This window comes from Peromyscus eremicus, unplaced genomic scaffold (genome assembly GCF_949786415.1).
Source record: "Peromyscus eremicus unplaced genomic scaffold, PerEre_H2_v1 PerEre#2#unplaced_1340, whole genome shotgun sequence".
In the NCBI taxonomy this organism is placed as follows: Eukaryota; Metazoa; Chordata; class Mammalia; order Rodentia; family Cricetidae; genus Peromyscus; species Peromyscus eremicus.
Window position 1 is genome coordinate 95,913 of NW_026735575.1, and position 20,682 is coordinate 116,594.

The 20,682-nt window shown below is 49.8% G+C and overlaps 1 protein-coding gene and 1 non-coding gene across 2 annotated transcripts; one reads left to right on the forward strand and one right to left on the reverse strand.

Annotated features, from left to right (window-relative positions):
* Positions 1-234: 234 nt before the first annotated feature.
* Positions 235-15,254, reverse strand: Vps18 (VPS18 core subunit of CORVET and HOPS complexes). Its single transcript, XM_059253082.1, has 5 exons — positions 14,858-15,254; positions 13,704-13,845; positions 6,546-6,637; positions 4,551-6,421; positions 235-1,689 (listed from the first exon to the last, which is right to left on the reverse strand). The coding sequence occupies exons 1-5, from the start codon at positions 14,946-14,948 to the stop codon at positions 964-966; spliced, it is 2,922 nt and encodes a 973-aa protein (XP_059109065.1). The 5' UTR covers positions 14,949-15,254; the 3' UTR covers positions 235-963.
* Positions 15,255-17,771: 2,517 nt separating this feature from the next.
* On the forward strand, positions 17,772-17,883 carry LOC131902038 (U6 spliceosomal RNA). The gene has a single exon (XR_009376984.1). It is a non-coding gene; the product is annotated as a U6 spliceosomal RNA (small nuclear RNA).
* The last annotated feature ends 2,799 nt before the right edge of the window (positions 17,884-20,682 follow it).

Here is a 20,682-nt window from a genome sequence, read left to right on the forward strand (position 1 = left end):
TAGGAAGGGAATAGCTGAGGAGGCATTAATATGACTGTGAGAAATCAGTGCCCCGAGGTGCCGGAGTTGGAGGAATTCTGTGAGCAGCAGCGCCACCTGCTGGCCAGAGGGGAGAATAGTGCTATGATTTAGGCTGAGGGACTGTTACCCTAACTGAGCCTTATAGTCAGACAGAGGGAAACAAGGAAGTAAAATCTGGAAGACTGTCTCACCCCAAGGTGAAGGACCATGTGCGAAGGCTTCCAGGGGAGGACTTTATTATTATTTTTAACTTTATTTGAGACAAGGTCATACTATGTAGCCTTCGCTGGCCTACAACTTACTATGTAGACCAGACTGGTCTTGAAGGAAGAGAGATCTGCCTGCTTCTGCCTCTAAGTGCTGGGATTAAAGGCGTGTGCCACCACACTAACGCAGGAGGCTTTCTTATTGGCATCCCAGCCCTTCTTGGCATCCTGTCCTGTCAGGTTCGGCATCAGGATAAAGACAAGTCCAGAACCACCACCGCAGCGCAGACCATTTAATGTTCTCCACACGTCCGCGTGGCCTTGGTGTACCCTCAGTCTCAGGACCCCCCAACAGTGGCGCCCCAGACTCACACACATCTCCACATGGCCACATGAGCACGCCTACCCTCGGTACCGTCCTCTCCCCCAGTGTCCTGGGCTGGAGGGACACAGGAGGACTACCCAGTCCAGGTGAACACGTTAGGGTATAGCAAGAATAAAGGAGCTGTTAGATGCAGGGGGCTGGAAGGATCATGTGACCTCTCCAGGCTCACGGGCTGCCTGGGGGGATGAACCTCTCTAAGGCAGGTCTGAAACCTCGGGGCAGCAGCTTGGATCCCACCCCCCACAACCACGGGCCCAGAGATCTCAAGGACTGAACACCGACCAGAGTATGGCGTTCTCAGGAGGGTCGGGTAGCTGTACCCTGCCTGTCCACCCACAAGGGGACACCCTCCTACAGCCAGCTGAGGTGTTCCTCCTTATAGTGCTGGGGGTCAATGAAGGGCCGGTCAACAGAGCGAATCATCAGCTCCCCACAGTACACACACTCAGCAGCCACCAGTTCATCTAGGTCAGCCTTGAGCTGTTCCCGGCTGGGCCCCCCAGCCGAAGCCCCAGCTTCCGCCTCTTTGGCCTTCACAGAGCCTTTGGTTGGGGGAGGCGCAGCCCCAAGCTTACGCTGCAGCTCCTCAAGCTTGGCCTGCTTGCAGGCAGAAAGGCCAGGCCTCACGGCCTGCAGGAGACAGTCAGCGTGGAACATGTGGCCACAGAGGAACAGGTAAAAGGGTCGGTTGAGCAGAGGGAAGTCACAGGTGGAGCATTTGTCCTGGGGCTCCACAGTGCCATAGCGTCCCCGCAGCTCCTGCAAGTCCCGTCGGATACGCTGGGCACTGGCCGTGGCTTCTTCCATCTCCCGCTGCAGCTCCTGGATGTGGTGGTTGTAGGCCTTCAGGGAACTGCAGATGGCCTCCTTGAAGTGGTCGATTGTGACAAAGTCGGGAAAGAAAGGCAGCACATCCTCAATCTTGAGCAAGGGGCAGCTGGCCAGGCAGGCCATAGCGGTCTGCACGTCCTCCTCCTCCTGGACCACGTGCCGAGCGATCTTGAGCCACAGTTTCTTACGCAGCTCCTCGTCCTCCTCTGGCAGGTCCGCACACTGCTTGGCCAGGTCCACGTCCACCTGTGGAGAGACCATGGGTGTCAGGTCCAGCCACTCCCCACCCAGGATCAGACCACTGGAAAGACAGATGGTCCCAGGAAACAGGGCCTGAGGAGAGGGCACAAGCAGGATTCTCCGCACTCCAGGTGGCAAGAGGCACAACAGAGGTCTATATGTCTGTCCTATCACAGCTATGGCCAGGCTATGTTTGGTAGAAGGCCTCCTGTTAGTGAATTTAATGATCAGCTGGAAATGCCCAAAGCATGGTGTTGCACACCCACACCCCAGCACTCAGGAGGTGGAACAGAGCATGGTGTTGCACACCCACACCCCAGCACCCAGGAGGTGGAGACAGAGATGGTGTTGCACACCCACACCCCAGCACCTAGGAGGTGGAACAGAGCATGGTGTTGCACACCCACACCCCAGCACCTAGGAGGTGGAACAGAGCATGGTGTTGCACACCCACACCCCAGCACTCAGGAGGTGGAGACAGGAATGCTGCAGAGTCTGAAGCCAGCCTGGGCTCTGGGAGACCCTGTCTCAAAAAGCAAAACAAGTCACATGGGGAACTATTTGAGCTCCTGCTGCAGTATTCTAAATCCTGGGCTAAGGCTCAGCTTGAGGCCAGCCTGGGCTGTGCGGTGATTTCCAGATCAGTTCGGGGTACATAATGATACCTATAGAGTGAGACTCTGTTTCAAAAACCCAAATAGGCCGGAAGATGGCTCTGTTCAGATCCCAGCAACCATATAACAAGCTGGGTGTGGTCTTGCACAGGCCTGCAACCCCATAGTTGTGGGAGTGGAGACAGGAAGGTCGATGGAGTTTGAGGGCTATCAGTGTAGCCAAAAACCAGAGCCTCCAGGTTCAGAGAGAGACCCTGCCTCAAAGGAATAAAGCAGAGAATGATGGGTGAGACCAGCAGATGACCTCCTCTGGCTTCTACACATACACCTGCACACACACCAACAAATAAGCAAACATTCCTTCCCTGCAATCGTTCAGGATTTGAGAGATGTAACTTAGCTTCTTCTCCTTCTGATAATCTGCACATCGGTCACCACGTGCTTATGAGTGCTTAGTTTATTTATTTATCGGTGCCTGTGGTGGCCAGGAGAGGCCATCAAATCCCTTGAATTGGAGTTACAGATGGTTGTGAACTACCATGTAGGTGCTGGGAACTGAACCCAGGTCCTCTGCAAGAGCAGCAAGTGCTCTTAACCTCTGAACCATCTCTCCAGCCCATGCTGATTGATTTTTTTTTTCTTTTTGAGACAGGAGTTGCTCACCATGTAGCCCAGGCTGGCCCAGAACTCACTGTATAGCCACTATAATCAGCTCCTGAATGCTTTATTTATACAGTACTAATTCATATCATTAGGTAAAAAAATACTCTTAGCCGGGTGGTAGTGATGGTGGCACACACCTTTAATCCCAGCATTCAAGAGGCAGATGCAGGTGGATCTGAGTTCAAGGCTAGCCTAGTCTACAGAGCAAGTTACAGAACAGCCAGGGCTACACAGATTTGTCTCCACAGGTTTGTCTCAAAAAACAAAACAAGGGCTGGAGAGATGGCTCAGTGGTTAAGAGCACCGACTACTCTTCCAGAGGTCCTGAGTTCAATTCCCAGCAACCACATGGTGGCTCACAACCACTTGTAATGAGATCTGGTGTCCTCTTGTGGCCTGCAGGAACACATGCAGGCAGAATACTGTATACATAATAAATAAATAAATCTTTCAAAAAAAAAAAAAAAAAAAAAACAAAACAAAACTACTCCTGACATTTCATTACCTTCACAAACTCTTTGATTGCGATTACGGAAGGAGGGTAGGTGTGCGTGTCAGAGTGCACGTGTGCAGGTCAGAGGACACTTCTGGCGTCAGTCCTCTCCTCCCACCGGGGGCTCTGTGGGTGGAACTCAGGCTATCAAGTCTGTCCAGCCAGTGCTTTCACCTGCCCAACCACCCTGCTGCCTCATTACCACCACTTAACGGGTAATCTAAGGCACAGAAGGGTTCAGAAAGCAGCCCCACATCACACAGCAAGACGACAAAGTGAGAATTCAAACCCTGATGTCCTAGTGTGTGTTCTTTTTTCCTTCCCCTTCCCTTGCCTTTTTTTTCCCAAAGACAGGGACTCACTTGGGGTCGGGAGAGATGGCTTCAGCAGTTAAGAGCACTGGCTGCTCTTCCAGAGGACTAAGATTCAATTCCCAGCATCCACATGGCAGCTCGAGACTGTAACTCCAGTTCCAGGGGATATGGTACCCTCACTCAGACATACACTCAGGCAAAACACCAATGTACGCTGGGTGGTAGCGGTGCACGCCTTTAATCCCAGCACTTGGGAGGCAGAACAGGTGATTTCTGTGAGTTCGAAACCAGCCTGGTTTACAGAGTGAGTTCCGGGACATCCAGGGCTACACAGAGAAGCCCTACCTTGAAAAACAAAACAAGCTGGGTGGTGGTGGCGCACGCCTTTATTCCCAGCACTTGGGAGGCAGAGCCAGGTGGATCTCTGTGAGTTCCAGGCCAGCCTGGGCTACCAAGTGAGTTCCAAGAAAAGGCGCAAAGCTACACAGAGAAACCCTGCCTCGAAAAACAAAAAACAAAACAAAACAAAACAAAAAAAGCAAAAAAACAGGTACTCACTGTGTAGCCTAAACTGGCCTCAAACTCATGATCCTTCTGCCTTAACCTCCCAAGTGCTGGGATTATAGGCAACAAGCACACACCTCAAACTCAGTTTTCAACCTCTACACTACAGCATTTCTCTGCCCGAGAAGCCAGCAAGAGCTAGCCTTACCTCCCCGATCCTTTCTGCCTCTTTAGGTTACTTCTCTCCAGGTCCCTCTCCTGGATGAGGTCAAGATTTACCTGCAGGGCCAGGTCCACAGCTTCCTCGTACAGCTCCAACACCTTATAGACATGGACACAAGCGCGGTGGTGACCGTGCTCAGCACACAGTCGAAGCGCATATTTGAGATCGTAATGCACACGGTGCGGGCTGGCTCCAGCTTGCTCCAGGTAGGCCAGCAGCGAGGCTGGCTGGCCACGGGCATAGAGTGACAGCAGGTAGTTGTGAATGGCCTGCTCCGTCTCGCCAAGCACATTCACGCAGAATTCCATATAGCGGATGGCCTGGCTCACCTGCTGAGCCTCACCACCCTGGCTATAGTTCACCAGGGCAGGGATGAGCTGCCGAGCATCCAGCCGGCTGCCCATCTCAATCCAGGCATCCACTAGCTGGCGGGGGATATGTCGGATGAGGATGGGCGAGAACTTGTAGAAGAGCTGGGGGTCGCGGTGGCGGGCAAGGACGGCCAGGGCCTCCTCATAGGCCTCGTGCTGGCAGTGGTACGCCACCACCCGTTCGTAGTCCTGCATGATGACCGCGAAGTACACCATGTGCTCCGTGTCCCCATGGCTGGCGAGCAGCTCGTGGATGGAGGCCCGGCTGGCGAAGAGCCAATCCTTGTGCCGAGGGCTACTGAGAAAGGTACGGAAGCACTCCCGGGTATCCCGGTAGAGATTCAGGGCATCTGGGTCACCCTGCAGGGCACCAAGCCGGCTCAGGTAGAGCTCCGTCAGCCAAGTGGTCAGCAGTGTGGCCTGGGTACGCTCAGTTGGCTTCAAGCCGGCCAGTTTCCGCTGTAGAAACTCGGCCAGCGCCTCCTCTTGCCGGGCCTCCAAAAACTTGAGGGCAATCTCCTCAAAGTAGCTCTGGGTCAGCGCATAGCAGCGGGCGCTCTCCAGGTAGCGGTGCTGGCGAAAGCAGAAGTCCGCCTCCCGGGCCAGGACTGTGTCCAGGCAGTCAGGCCTCTCTCGACAATACTCCTTGGCCAGGTCGAAGCGGTTCATGTCCAGGTACGTGCGCCAGACATCCCGAGCCTCCCGCTGCACATGGTAGCGGAAGACTGCGCGCTCAGTGTAGGCCCACAGGTGACCCGTGGACGAGTCCTTCACCATGTGCCTCAGTGGTCCAAACTTCTCCAGGAAGTGATCCCGCAGCACCACCTGCCCCGTCAGCGTACACACAGCCTCCACCCGGTCGGCCAGCAGCAGCAGGAAATGAAACTGGGTCAAGACGATGGCCAGCGGTGGATTGGCTCCAGGACCCACGCCCGCGGGATACTCCCACACTCGCTCCTCGCTCAGCAGGGAGTCGGGACGGCCGCAGTCCACCGAGCCATACAGCACGCCGTCTCCCATCATCCAGGCGAAGGCACGAGGCGCAGAGCGTAACTTGGGGGTGTAGAAAGCCAACTCGCTATACCCCAGATTGCTAGGAAACTCGCGGAACGGGGGCGGGTGGTCTGTGTAGGCAGCAAAGAGCCCCGAGAAGCCCTGGGCTTCAGCGTCCTCTACGGCTCGGCCTATGAACTGGAAGAGGCGCTGTCGAGTGGTAGCAATGACGAAGCCTCGCCCGTCAGGGCCACGCTCGGCCTCGAGGGAGCACACGGGTGCCGGGCCTCCTTCTTCGTTCAACACGTACAGTGGACGGAAGTAGAGGTCCGGGGCGGGGCCAAAGAGGCCACCCTCGCTGGCTGAGAGCTCTGCTTCAAAGATCTGCCCTTGAGCTGTGCCGACCAGGATGGGGCCGGTGCTGCTCTCATTGCCCAGCGCTTTGTTCCAGCCGACGCTCTCCACCAGCTGCCCCTTCCAGCGTGCCAGGGGCCGGACCTTCTGCCCGTTGCGGTTCATATAGAGGACCTCGGTGCTACTCAGGGCAACCAGCAGGTGAGAGCCTGGAGTGGGAGGAACGTGGCACCTGAGCGGATACCGATACCGTGTCTCCCTCCCTGTTCAGACCCCACCCACCCAGGCCTGAGCTCTCACAGGAACCCTCCTCCGATCTCCAACAGCACTTACCAGTGTGGTCCAGGAACATCTTGTGAACTTTGGCGTCATCCTTGCGCCCCAGTTCCACGCGGTTGGGTTCACTTGCCTTGCCCAAATCAATGCTGTAAAGGCGAGAGTCACAGTGTTACTCTCAAGGGAAGTCCCCTTCGTAAAATATTTACATTACTTATTTAACGTGTACAGTGTTGTGCATGAACATATGTAAGTGTATATGCAGGAACCCATGGAAGTCAGAAGAAGGTGTTGGATTCCCAGGAATTACTGGAGTCACAGACAGTTGTGCGTTGCCATGTGGGTACTGGGAATCTAGCCCAGGTCCTCTGCATGAGCGGTAAGTACTCTTAACCACTGAGCCATCCTCCAGCACCTGGGAAGTTCCTTTTTAGATCACAGACTTGAATGTCTAAGGCTACATAGACACAAAAGATACTTTTGTTTGTTTTTCGAGACAGGGTTTCTCTGTGTAGCCTTGGCTGTCCTGGAACTAGCTCTATAGGCCAGGCTGGCCTTGAACTCACAGAGATCCACCTGCCTCTGCCTCCTGAGTGCTGGGATGTGCACCACCACTGCCCGGTGATTTATTTCTTATTTGTGTGTATGTACCTATGTGAATGAATGCCATGTGTGTGAGGGTGCCTGCAGAGGTCAGCAGGAGTCAGGTTTCCTGACTCTAGAGTCACGGGAGGCTGTACACTGCCTGACATGTGCTCAGAAATGGAACTCGGGTCCTCTGGGGGAACAGTGAGACTCCTGACCACTAAGCCACCTCTCCAACCCCAAAATTTCTCTCTCTCTCTCTTTTTTTTTTTTTTTTTTTTTTGAGACAGGGTTTCTCTGGGTAGTTTTGGTGCCTGTCCTGGATCTCACTCTGTAGACCAGGCTGGCCTCAAACTCACAGAGATCCGCCTGGCTCTGCCTCCCAAGTGCTGGGATTAAAGGTGTGCACCACCACCACCTGGCTTCCCAAAAGATTTTTAATACAATCTCAAGAACTGTAAACTGTATACAGAATCCTACTCAAGAACCCTCAGCTTAGGGGGCTGGGGAGATGGCTCAGAGGTTAAAAGTACTGGCTGCTCTTCCAGAGGTCCTGAGTTCAATTCCCAGCAACCACATGGTGGGCCACAACCACCTATAATGAGATCTGGTGCCCTCTGCTGGCCTGCAGGCTAACATGCAGACAGAACACTGTATACATAATAAATAAATAAATCTTTAAAAAAAAAAATCCCCAGCCTAGCCAGAGGCAGGGGCAGGTAGATCTCTGTGAGTTCAAGGTCAGCCTGATCTACAAAGAGAGTTCCATTCCAGGACAGCCAGGAGGAAATTCTGTCTTGAAAACCCCCAAAAAACAAAAGAAAAGAAAAAACCCTCAGCCTGAACAGGAGAGATCGTTTATCAGTTGGGAGCATGTACTTCTCAGGCATAGGACAAGAGTTCAGTTCCCAGCACCCATGATGGCTGACTCATAACTCCAACCCTAGGGTATCTGATGCCCCAGCCTCCATTGGTGCCTATACTCACTTGCACATATCCACACAGTACTACTTAAAAATAGTAAAATTAATATTAAAAAGAATGTTCATGCTGGGTGGTGGTGGTGCATGCCTTTAATCCCAGCGCTCAGGAAGCAGAGACAGGCGGATCTCTGTGAGTTCGAGGCCAGCCTGGTCTACAGAGCAAGTTCCAGGACAGCCAAGGCAGGTTACACAGAGAAACCCTGTCTGAAAAACTAATGAGTGCTGAGGTACGAGAGGAACAATGACAGGCAGACAGCGATGAGGCGCTTTCTAAGCGCCAAGCACCGAACCCTGTGTGTTTAACCTGGTCTCAGCCTTCACTGGACCTTTGGAAGGTGTCTTGTGTCTGAAATGGTTCCTTTGAAAATTCTTCCCAAAGGCGCCCAGTGAGATGGCTCAGTGGGGTAAAGGCACCTGCCACCAGGCCTGACGACCAGAGGAGTTTCATCCCTGGGACCCACAAGGTAGAGAGAGAACTAACCTCTGAAGGCTGTCCTCTGACTGTGTGCTCCCCACACTCAAATAAAAAAGGATGATTTCAAAATTATGTTTAGTCTTACTAAAGAATCAATACAAAGACATATAAGTAACAATTCAATGGTTTTCTTCTCAAATCCTAGTCATTCCCAACTGAAAAAAAGTAAACTTTAAAAAACGATTTATTTATTATGTATACAGTGTTCTATCTGCATGCCACAAGAGGGCATCAGGTCTCATTATAGATGGTTGTGAGCCATGTGGTTGCTGGGAATTGAACTCAGGACTTCTAGCAGCCAGTGCTCTTAACCTCTGAGCCATCTCTCCAGCCCCATGAACCACTTAAAAAAAAAAAATACAGATATGAAATAAATCACCCTTAAAAATCTCTTCATCCCAGAGAAGCTAGGTAAAGAGGAGGCCACTAAGAGGGACACACATGGACTGCCCTGGAAGGGGAAAGGGTTAAGATCTCCTGGGTAAACTGAGAGGGGGGAACAGAGTGGAGGGGATGGGAGGTGGAAACATGGGGAGAGATGGAGAGGGAGAGCAGTGAAAGAGACATCTTGACAGTGTACCATGAAGGGGATGGGAAGAAAGCTGCAGCTAGAGAAAACCCTAGGAACTCACAAGATTGTCCCCAGCTAAGACCCATAGCAACGGTGGAGAGGGTGCTTGACCTAGCCTTCCCCTGCACTCAGATTGGTGTCTACGCTAATTGTCATCATAGAACCTACATCCAGTGACTTATGGAAGCAGATGCAGAGACCCACAGCCAAGCCCTTGGCCAAGATCCTGCAGTTCAGTTGAAGAGAGGGAGAAAGGATTATAAGAGCAAGGCGGGTCAGAATCATGATGGGAAAAACCAAATAGCTGACCCAAGCTAATGGGAGCTCATGGACTCTGGACTGACGCTGGGGAGCCTGCATGAGACCAAACTAGGCCCTCTCAATGTGAGTGAGTTGTGTGGCTTCATGTGCTTGTGGGTCCCCTGGCAATGGGACCAGGACTTATCCCAGGTACACGAACTGGCCTTTTAGAGCCCATTCCCTATGGTGCGATGCCTTACTCAGCCTTGATGCAGGGGGGAGGGGCTAGGTCCGTCTCCAACATGGTATGACAGCCTGTGTTGACTATCTAAGGAAGGCCTTGCCCTCTATGAGGAGGGGATGGGGGTGGGATAGGGGTAGGTAGCGGGGAGCAGGAGAAGAGGAGGGAGGGGGAACAGGGGTTGGTATGTAAAAGGAAAGAAAAATTTTTTAAATAAAAAATTATATAAAAAACAAAAATCTCTTCATGTTGTGAGTGGAGAGAGATGGCCAAGCAGTTAAAAGTATTTGTAGCTCTTCCAGAGGACCCAAGTGTGGTTCCTAGAGGATCTGACACCCTCTTCTGTCCCCCTCAGGCACACATATGGTTGCTGGGAATTGAACTTAGGACCTCTGAAAGAGTAGCCAATGCTCTTAACCTCTGAGCCATCTCTCCAGCCCATAAACATCTTTTCATGCTCACAACATAAATAGGGTTGCTAGCCGGGCGGTGGTGGTGCACATCTTTAATCCCAGCACGAGAATCTCTGAGTCTGAGGTCAGCCTGGTCTACAGAAAGAGTTCCAGGACAGCTAGGACTATTATATAGAAAAATCTTGTCTTGGAAAACCAACACACACACACACACACACACACACACACACACACACACACACACACATAAGGGTTGTTATGTTGCTTTTATTATAAAAACACCTCACACTGCTATTTGTAACTTGATTTTCTCAATTAATGATATTTTTTGAACAGTTTATAGTAACCAATAGATAAAGCTTTCTTTCTTTTTTTCCCCCAAGACAGGGTTTCTCTGTGTAGCCCTGGCTGTCCTGGAACTCACTCTAGAGACCAGGCTGGCCTCAAACTCACAGAAATCCACCTGCCTCTGCCTCCTGAGCACTGGGATTAAAGGCGTGCACCACCACTGTCCGGCTAGTTTCTTTATAAAAACAATTGAATTGTGTGTGCATGCGTGTATGTGTGAACATACACATATGCCATGGTGTATGAGTTGAGGGTAGAGAGCAACTTGCAGGAACCAGTTCTCTCCTTCTCCCACATGGGTCTGAGGGTCTGAGGAATCTAACTAAGGCAGTCAGGCTTAGCAACAGGCCCCTCTATCCCGTTAAGTCAGTTACCAGTCCAGATGTTTTCACTTTTAAGACACTGCCTGCTTACCTTTTCAAAAGATGACAGCAATTTACAGCTGTGCCACTGTATGTGGCAGCTGTTTGACCTAGGACCTCAAGTGTGTCATGCATGGCAGTCCATGCCCCTGTAGCTTTACCAGCACTGTTTATTACTAGATTTGAATTGCACCAATCTGATGGGTTTTAATAACACCTCTAGGTGCTGGGCAGGTGGTACACACCTGTAATTCTGTTTCTGAGAGACGGAGACAGGATGATTAGAGAGTCACAGCCTTGAACTATGTGAGACCCTGTCTCCAAAACAAAAAGCCACAGTGATCTGTGATGGAGACGTGGCTGCATGGGAGTGCTTTCCTGGTGTGAACAAAGATCTTGGTTCAAATAAGTACCTAAAGCATCTTATTACTATTTTAACTTCTTTTTATTTTTATTTTAATATTTTGTATTTTTTGAGAGAGTTTCTCTATTGTAGCTCTGGCTGTCCTAGAACTCACTCTGTACACCTGGTGCCGGGGATGTCTTTCTGTATGCTGTTAATGTGTTGCTCTGATTTGGTTGATAAATAAAACACTGATTGGCCAATAGCTAGGCAGGAAGTATAGTATAGGCAGGATAAGCAGAGAAGAGAATTCCGAGAACAGGAAGGCTGAGAGAGGAGTCGCCAGCCAGACACAGAGGAAGTGAGATGTGAAGGCAGAACTGAGAAAAGGTAACAAGTCACATGGCTAAACATAAATAAGAATTATGGGTTAATTTAAGTGTAAGATCTAGCTAGCAAGAAGGCTGAGCCATTAGGCCAAATGTTTTAATTAATACAAGCGTCTGTGTGTTTATTTGTGTCTGAGCGGCTGTGGCCCGGGCGGGACTGGAGAAAACTCCAGCTATAACCAGGTTGGCCTTGAACTCTGGGATCTGCCTGCTTCTGCCTTCCAAGTGTGGGGATTAAAGGCATGTGCCACTGTCCCTGGCCTATTTTAACTCCTTTTGCTCAGAGGTTAAAATTATTTTCAAGGACCAGTGAGATGGTCCAATGGTAAGGGCACTTGCTGTCAGTTCTGATTATATGAATTGGAACCCTAGAGCCATATGGTAAAAGGCTGTCCTTTGCCCTCCACACATTCACTACGGCATATGCACGCCCTGCCCCCACCACACAATCAGTCAATCAATTAATCAATCCATGAATAAATAAATAAATAAATAAATGTCATTTAAATATATTTTTTAAATTTCTGGGGATAAAGGTACTTGCCACCCTGCCTGGTGCCTGAGTTTGATCCCTGGGTCCCACATGTTAGAAGGAGGAAAAATATCAATTAGTGAATATAACTTGAAATTTTTAAAATGTATAAGTTATATATGTTAGATGGGTTAGAGAGATGGCTCACTGGTTAAGAGCACTTCTTCTTTTTTTTTTTAAAGACTTATTTATTTATTATGTATTCAGTATTCTGCCTGCATGTGTCCCTGAAGGCCAGAAAAGAGCACCAGATCTCATTACAGGTGGTTGTGAGCCACCATGTGGTTGCTGGGAATTGAACTCAGGACCTCTGGAAGAGCAGTTGGTGCTCTTAACCGCTGAGCCATCTCTCCAGCCCCAAGAGCACTTATTCTTGCAGAGGACCCAGGACCCATAAGGCAGCTCACAACTGTCCCTAATTCCAGTGCCAGGATAAAAGGCATATGCAACCACACCTAGAATAGTGTACAATAAATAAATATATAGTGTATAATAAAATCCATTTTATTTAATCATGTGTGTGTGCACAGGCGCTCACAGAGATCAGAAGAGGTACTGAATCACCTAGACCTAGAGTTATAGGCAGCTGTGAGATTTTCAATGTGGGTGTTAAAAACCAAAGTCCAGTCTACTTTATTTTTTGAGAGAGGGTCTTCCACTGAATCTGGAGCTCACCAATTTGGCCATACTGGCTGGCCTGCAAGCTCCCAGGATTCACCTCTCTGATCTACTCCAGCGCTGGGTTACATATTTCCACACACTGCCAACTGCAGCTCTTTACATGGGTTCTCCTGCTTACAAAGCAAGCACTTTGCTGGCCGACCTCATCCCTGAAGTTCTTTCCGGGGGCACTGCTTGTGGGTATTGTTTACCCTCCCCTTTATTCTAAACTGTCGTCCTATTAGTGCATAAGGGGTTTGTGTGTTTGTTTATTCTTTGGTTCTCTGAAATAGGGTCTCACTATGCAGCCTGGAACAGGCTCCCAACCCTCTGTCATCAGCCTCCCTAGTGTGTCACACCCTGAAGTCTGTTGGTTTGAAACAGGGTCTCCCATAGTCCAGGCTGGCCTCAGATTCACTATGTAGCTAAGGATGTCCTTGAACTTTAGATCCTCCTGCCTCTACCTCCCAAGTATTGTGATTACAGATGTGCACCACCACACCTGGTCTCAGCCATGCTGAGTGTCTAATCAAGGACTCTGAATGCTCCACAAGTACTCTCCTAAGTGAACTCCAGCCCCGGCCTTCTTATTTACAACTTATTTTACAGTGCTGGGAATCAAACCCAGGGCCTCAGGGATGCCAGGTACTGAGCCACACTCCCAGCACTAGTTGTTATAACAACTGTTCATTCTGGGATTCGTCTTTGTGGGTTACAGGTCTGACTGTCTTTTTCCAGGTGGCTTATCCCACATGATAAACGATTCTGTTGACACTTTCCAGCTAGTGGATATAGTTCAGGATTCCCCAGACAGTTCCAATGATCTGTATGGCTAACTCTGGAGGCTGAGACCACCTTTAACTGTTGAAAGACCAGAAAGATTAGCTGACTTGTTCAAGACCATTAGCTGATAAACTGAACGTTTAGCTGGAATCTGAATGTAGGTCTCTCTGTCTTCATCCACTACATTGGTTTTCTTTGGGAAGGAATAGGGTATCTCCTGAACATCTATTGTTTCACTTGCCGAGTGTGGAGAATGAACCTCGTCAGCTAAAAGTCCCCAGGTATATTACCGGAGCAGTGTATCCTTGCCCAGGCTCATGCAGAGCTGATTACAGGAAACGAGAAGACTGGTGATACGCTCTGATGGAGTGAAGTCAATCCGCTGCTTCGTGAAGATGGGAACTTCCTTCTCCAGCTGGGCATTTACATACCCTATAGGTTTGGAGTGAAGAAATCAATTGTGGCATCCAGAGAAAGGGGGGTGGGGCAGCCCAGAAAACAACAGTGGTACCTGACACTCTTCTACTTCCCAACTATATTCCTGCCCACTGGATCTTGGTTAATGAAGAGCTCAACATTAGTTTTCTGGTTGTCTTTATACTAAGGGTCCTGGCTTTTCTCACACTTGCGACGTAGTGAAGGATTGGTTCTCTGAACCTGAGATGAGGCTGTATCAGGATGTGCTTGTTCCCAGCGGTAACTGGGGGGTGGTTTGGTATGGGAGAGATGGTTTGGGCATTCTCCCTTGTTAGCGTTTTGCCTACCAATCCCAAGAAAACGAAAGTTGTCCCTTCCTCCCCGTCCACACAGGGACATGGCTCAGTGAGTCTCCATAATATGTAGAGTTCTGGAGACTCGATCCCATCAGTACTGTTCGCAGATCGCAGCTGTTGTCTCGATAGTCCAGCGAGTATTTTCACAACACTGTGCCAACGCTGCGCTACTCTGCTTAGAAATGACACCCACACTCTAAACTGCAGCCAGCTTTACCCAAGGCCAATCACCTCCATCTTTCCTGTTCAGTGACAAAATTCCCTTTACGATCGAACCTCCTCCTTCAATAACATTCACATTCCACCAAGTTCTGTGTTCATTCCCACCCTCTTTGTTTCCACGAAAAAAAGTCTGGTGGGAAAAAAAAAACAAAACGCACAGAACCAGACACCAGGGAAAGCCTGGAACCTATTTTCAGTTCTCCCAAAAGCCAAGCTGCAGCCTGGAAGGCAAGTACTTCCTTAACTGCGCCCCAGTTCCCTCTTTTGAAGGACCTAGGGCCTAGATCACGCGGCTGCTCCTGGGGCTCTTTCAAACTTCGATGACTGACAAGCTGGAGATTATGAGAGGCCTGGGGCTTAGATCCTGAACGCACGCCCCAAACTCTTGAGCCGGACTCCCCCACAAATGCTAGCGGAATTGAAAGAGGCAGTGGCGGCCTCTTACTTACCGGAATGGGGGATGCCCACGCTAGGGCAACCGGTCTGCAAGACGGCCGAGCGGGACAATGAGTCCTCATACTCATCCAGGATGGACGCCATAGTGTTCGAGCTCTGGGCCTTAGGTCTAGGGTCTGGGGGTCACAACTGGTACCCCTGTCGTCCTGGATGTGCAAGCTGTGACTCCCCAGCGTCTGACAAATCCCGAGACTCTTGTTAAAAATTCTAAGGCCCTTTTCGCTTTCGCAGTATAGGACGCGAAGATCGAGGAGACCACACTAGAATCTGGCGCAGTTTTGCACCCCAGCTCTAGTCCCAAGAGATTACAGGCTCCCCTTAGCAGATCCCAGGTGATCACAACCTCGCCCAGGCAGCTCAGCTGACTCCCGCCCCCGTGACGCGTGCTTATGACGTGCTTCCGGATTCTCAGAAGCAAGTATTAACCGGAGCCGAGTGCATTGGAGCCTCCACCGCGAGGCGTGTCGGAGACTGGGGCGGCGGGGGCGGAGCCAGCGCTGGGCCCGGAGCAACTCGAGCCCTCGCGGCCGACCCTGCTGCAGTTCCGCATCCTGACGCTAGAGGGCAGCCCGAGCCTTCCCTGCGGCGTCCAGCAAGAGGCTTTGGCGGATCTTAGGCTCCCGAAACTTGGCTTCCTCAGATTGTGGCTCTAAGGTCGGCTGCGCTGCATCTGCCCGACTGACTGACTACCTTCTGTTTGTAAAGGTGCTGTCTCCGTCCACCTGCACAAGCACAGGCAGAACAGTCTTCGCTTCCCTTCCTCCACTCCCAGAGGCCCACCAGTTTCCAGAAAGTAAGCTGGATGGGTCGGAAGTGTGGCTTAGTGGCAAAGCTATTGCCCAGCGTGCATAAGACCTGGATTTTTCGTATCATCGCAAAAAGAAAACCACACAAAATTTAATCTCCAGCACTAGGAAGGCTGAGGCAGGAGGAATACTAAGGAGGATAACCTGGCCTACAAGGTGAGACCCTAAGGAAACAAAGCAGGAAGAAAGAAATCGATAAAGTTACTGGGCAAGCCCTGTGCCAGGTGACGTTGTAACCTGTCTCCTTGGTATACGCGGGGAGGAGCAAGAGTCACCAGGAGAAACGAAGCACAGCTGTGGGGTGCCAGGCTGCTTCCAGGCACTCGATCCATTGAATGATATTGACCACTCTTGTCTAGCATGTTGGAAAGCCTTGGGTTCAAGCTTCAAAAGAAAAGAAAAAGGCGGGCTGGAGACAGAGCTCAGAGGTTAAGAGCACTGGCTGCTCTTCCAGAGGTCCTGAGTTCAGTTCCCAGCAACCACATGGTGGCTCACAACTATCTGTAATAAGATCTGCCCTCTTCTGATCTGCAGGCATACATTCAGGCAGAACACTAAATACATACTAAATAAATAATATTTAAAAAAGGGTGGGGCCGGGCCGTGGTGGCACACGCCTTTAATCCCAGCACTCGGGAGGCAGAGCCAGGCAGATCTCTGTGAGTTCGAGGCCAGCCTGGGCTACCAAGTGAGTTCCAGGAAAGGCACAAAGCTACACAGAGAAACCCTGTCTCGAAAAACCAAAAAAAAAAAAAAAAAAAAAAAAAAAAGGGTGGGGGTTTGGGGATTTAGCTCCGTCCTCAGCTCCAAAACAAATAAAATAGCCGGGCGGTGGTGGCGCACGCCTTTAATCCCAGCACTTGGGAGGCAGAGCCAGGCGGATCTCTGTGAGTTCGAGGCCAGCCTGGTCTCCAAAGCGAGTTCCAGGAAAGGCACAAAGCTACACAGAGAAACCCTGTCTCGAAAAACAAAAAAAAAAACAAAAAAATAAAATAAAATAAAATAAAATAAAAAAAGAAAAGAAAGAAAAGAAAAAGTCATTTTATATATAGTCATCAGGAAAATCAAGAGTAAAATCTATAAGCCATGTGCTGCTCGGGGGGTGAAGGGATGAGCACCGAGTAGAAGGGCGGTGGAGAAAGTGGGGCTGGCCTGGGGCAGACTGTGGGAGCTGTGGTACGGACCACTGGGGATTGCAGTTGGGGGTAAGATCTCCTGGTGTTGATGCTAGAAAGACAGGACACATGAGACCTGAGGCAGAGTAGAGGCGGTAAGTATGCAACCATGAGAAAGAGTGGGCTGGGAAGATGCGAGAGCATCTCAGGAGGCGCCACGGAATTAGCGACGACATTTAGATGTAGCAGATGAAGGAAGGGTGTAGGGGCAGGTGGAGACCTGGCAGGTAGTGGCACTTGTGCAAGGCGCAGAGGAGGAGCTGAGTGAGGGGGTAGAGGTCACGTGACTGAGCGTAGGGACACTTGAAGGGAACTTCCCTGGGGAAGCCCCAACACCACCAGTAACCTGCTCCAGGGCAGTCACGAATAATTCACTAGTGAATGTTTACTAACAATTGCATAATCGAACTCTCTTATGCCTCAGTTCCTGCATTTATAAAATGAGAAAAATCTCTTAATAGCGTGGCGAGTGCAGTCGGATATTATATAAATCTCTCTGTGCTGAGTTTGTATTTAGACAACATTACTAGTATCTGATACTGGATTGTTGACTAAATTCAGATCCAGATCAAAAGGATCAAACTCAGGGCCTCACACATACCGTGTGAGCCCTGTGCGGTGAGCCACATCCTCAGCCTTAGCTTTTCTGTTTGCAACAGTTTTAGATGTAAATGAAATTAGAGGCTGGGAGTGTAGCTTCCTTGGTAGAGGGCTTGTCTAGCTTCATAGAATTAGACCCTTGGCACAGCATAAAACTGGGTGTGGTGGTAGTCCCAGCAGTCGGGAGGTAGAGACAGGAGGGTTAGAAAGTCAAGGTCAAAATTTAAGAGAGAGAGAGAGAGAGAGAGAGAGAGAGAGAGAGAGAGAGAGAGAGAACGAGAGAGCGCATGTTTTGGCAGCACTAAAATACTAAAAGATTGAAATAAATACTAAATAAATAAATACTAAAAGATTGAAACAATATAGAGAAGATTAGCATGGGCCCTGTGAGCCCTGTGAAAGGCTGATTTGCAAACTCTGGAAACATTCCACATTTATAAAAGAATGAAAGAAGGAAGGAAAGGAAGGAAGAAAAAAATTTTAAAGAGAAAAAAGTTCATGTTCATTCTTGACTACATAACAAAGGAGAGGCCAGCCTGGGCTACATGAAACCTCATTTAAAAACCAGGGAGGGCTGGTGGCGGTGTCGCACGCCTTTAATCCCAGCTCTCCCCGGGAGGCAGAGCCAGGTGGATCTCTGTGAGTTCAAGGCCAGCCTGGTCTCCAGAGTGAGATCCTGGACAGGCACCAAAACTACACAGAGAAATCCTGTCTCAAACAAAACAAAACAAAACAAAAAAACCAGGGAGGGCTGGTAAGGTAGTTCAGCGAGTAAAGTACTTGCTGAGGAAGGACAAGAAGCTGAGTTCAGATTCCCGGAGGCAGCCATGTTAAAGCAGGCATCTAGCTGGGCACGCTGATGCACCTGATGCACCTTTAACCCCAGCACTCAGGAGGCGGGAGGCAGGGCGGTGAACACGACAAAGCGCTGTGAAATCTGAAATCCCAGCACTGTGAGACAAGTGGTTCCCCAGAGCTTGCTGGCCAGCCAGTCTAGCGATGAGTGAGCTCCAGGTTCAGTGAGAATTCTCGGTTTAAAATGAGAGGGGATGGGAGTGGATGAGAACACTGTTCTTCCAGAGGACCCAGGTTCACTTCCCAGCACCTACATGGCAGCTCAGGGGACTGGACGCCCTTATACAGCCCAAAACACCAATGCACATAAAAATAAATAAATTTTTTAATTTAAAAAAATAAGGTAGAGGCAGGCAGATCTCTGTGAGTTCAAGGCCAGTCTGGTCTACATAATAAGTTCCAGGCCATTCAGGGCTACATGTGAGACCCTGTTTCAAAAAACAACAGAACGTTCCCTGAAAGTGTGGCCTTCCCTGTGTGACGTCCTGGTTCAATCCCTTGCACTGAAAACAAAATCTGACAGTAGCAAAACTTTGACCAGATGTCAGACTGCTAACTAGCAAGTAGGGGAGAAAAGATAACAAAACAATGAACTGATTACCTTTGTGGAGCCTGAAATTCCTTTTTACTTTAAAAATGTAGTTTGTATATTTTGTCTTGGGCTGATGGCCTGGAACTTACCAGGCAGAACTCACTATGTAGCCCAGGGTGGACTGGAACTTACCAGGTATCCAGTGAGGATGACCTTGAATTCCTGATGCTTCTACCCAAGAGCTATGATATAAGCTTGTGTTATCATGTCCAGTTGATTTGTTTTTGCTGTTGTTGTTTGAGACAAGGTCTTACTCTGTAGTCCAAGCAAGCCTCAAACTCATGGCAATTCTCCTCCTGACCTCCTGAATGCTAGGGCTACAGGCCTGAGCCAGAAGGCCAAACCTCAGGCCTTATTATTATTTTCTTAATTTACTTTTCTTTCTCCCTCTTCTTCATCACTTTTTTTTTTGTTTTTGTTTGTTTGGTTGGTTTGGTTTTTTTTCGAGACAGGGTTTCTCTGTGTAGCTTTGGCCTCTTTCCTGGATCTCCCTCTGTAGCCCAGGCTGGCCTCGAACTCACAGAGATCCGCCTGTCTCTGCCTCCCTCTGCTGGGATTAAAGGTGTGCACCACCACTGCCCGGCCTAGGGACATTTTCTACCAGTCAGGTAGTCCTGGGTTGTAGAAGCAAGTTGAAGCTGGGCAGTGGTAATGCATGCCTTTAATCCCCAGGAGGCAGAGACAGGCAGAACTCTGTGAGTTCAAGGCCAGCCTGGTCTACAGAGCTAGCTCCAGCCAGGGCAATACAGAGAAACTCTGTCTTGAAAAAAAAAAAAAAAAAGCAAGCTGAGCCAGTATGGTGGCTCATGCTTTTAATCCCAACACTTGGTAAGAAGAGTCAGGCAGATCTCTGTGACTTCTAGGCTATCCTGGTCTACATAGCAAGTTCCAGACCAGCCAGAGCTACAAAGTGAGATCCTATCTGAGAAAAAAAGCAAGCTGGACAAACCATGAGGATAAGCCAATCAGCAGTGTTCCTCCATGGCCTCTGCTTCAAGTCTTTCCTCCAGGCTCCTGCCTTGAGTTTTTGCCCTGGATTCCCATGGTGATGAACTGTGACATGGAAGTGTTAGCCAAATGAATCCTTTCCTCTTCAAGCTGCCTTTGATCATGGTGTTTATCCTAGCAATAGAAAGCAAACTTTTTATGAAGTTGCCGGAGATACGGCTCACTTGGTAAAATACACAGAAGTTGGACCCTGCGGCGTGCATCTGTAACGCCAATGCTTGCTGGTGGGAAAAAGACAGGCAGATCCCCCTAGCTCACTGCCGAGGCATCCTAGACCAGTCAGTGAGCTCCAGGTTTAGTGAGAGTAATAGAACAAGACACCCAAGATTGACCTCTGACCTCCACACAGGTGCGCACACACCTGCATGCATGTCTGCACACACCCACGTGAGTACGTGTACAACATACACACATTGCTCAGCTTCTTCCTCGCCATCCCCATCATCGTTCTCATCAAATGAGAACACATGTTTTAGTGTAAACCCCAGAGATTGGAATGGACTGCAGTGGTAACAGGCCAGGGTCAAGAGGAGGCCTGTGGAGCCAGTCTTTAAGGCAGAAGCAATTGCAGATTTGGCTGGGCTATGGCTCGGCTGCTTGGCCAAATGCCTGTGGCATCAAAGTTGTGACTGCCTGCTGGTCTTATCACCATTTGGTAAGCCATCGCCATTCCTTTATTACATCATAGAGAGTAAACTCCTACCACGTGGGATGCAGCCGGTCTGTGAAGGAAGCACTCCAGAACTTCCCTGCTCTCAAGTTGCTTGCAGGCTAACAGAGGC

Bases quoted from the DNA above. Each gene is read 5' to 3' on its own strand.
- Vps18 (XM_059253082.1), bottom strand. From the start codon at position 14,948: ATGGCGTCCATCCTGGATGAGTATGAGGACTCATTGTCCCGCTCGGCC. The intron at 6,422-6,545 runs GTAAGTGCTGTT...CTCCCACTCCAG, and splicing joins GATGTTCCTGGACCACACTG to GCTCTCACCTGCTGGTTGCC. The intron at 1,690-4,550 runs GTAAATCTTGAC...GTCTCTCCACAG, and splicing joins CTGTGGACCTGGCCCTGCAG to GTGGACGTGGACCTGGCCAA.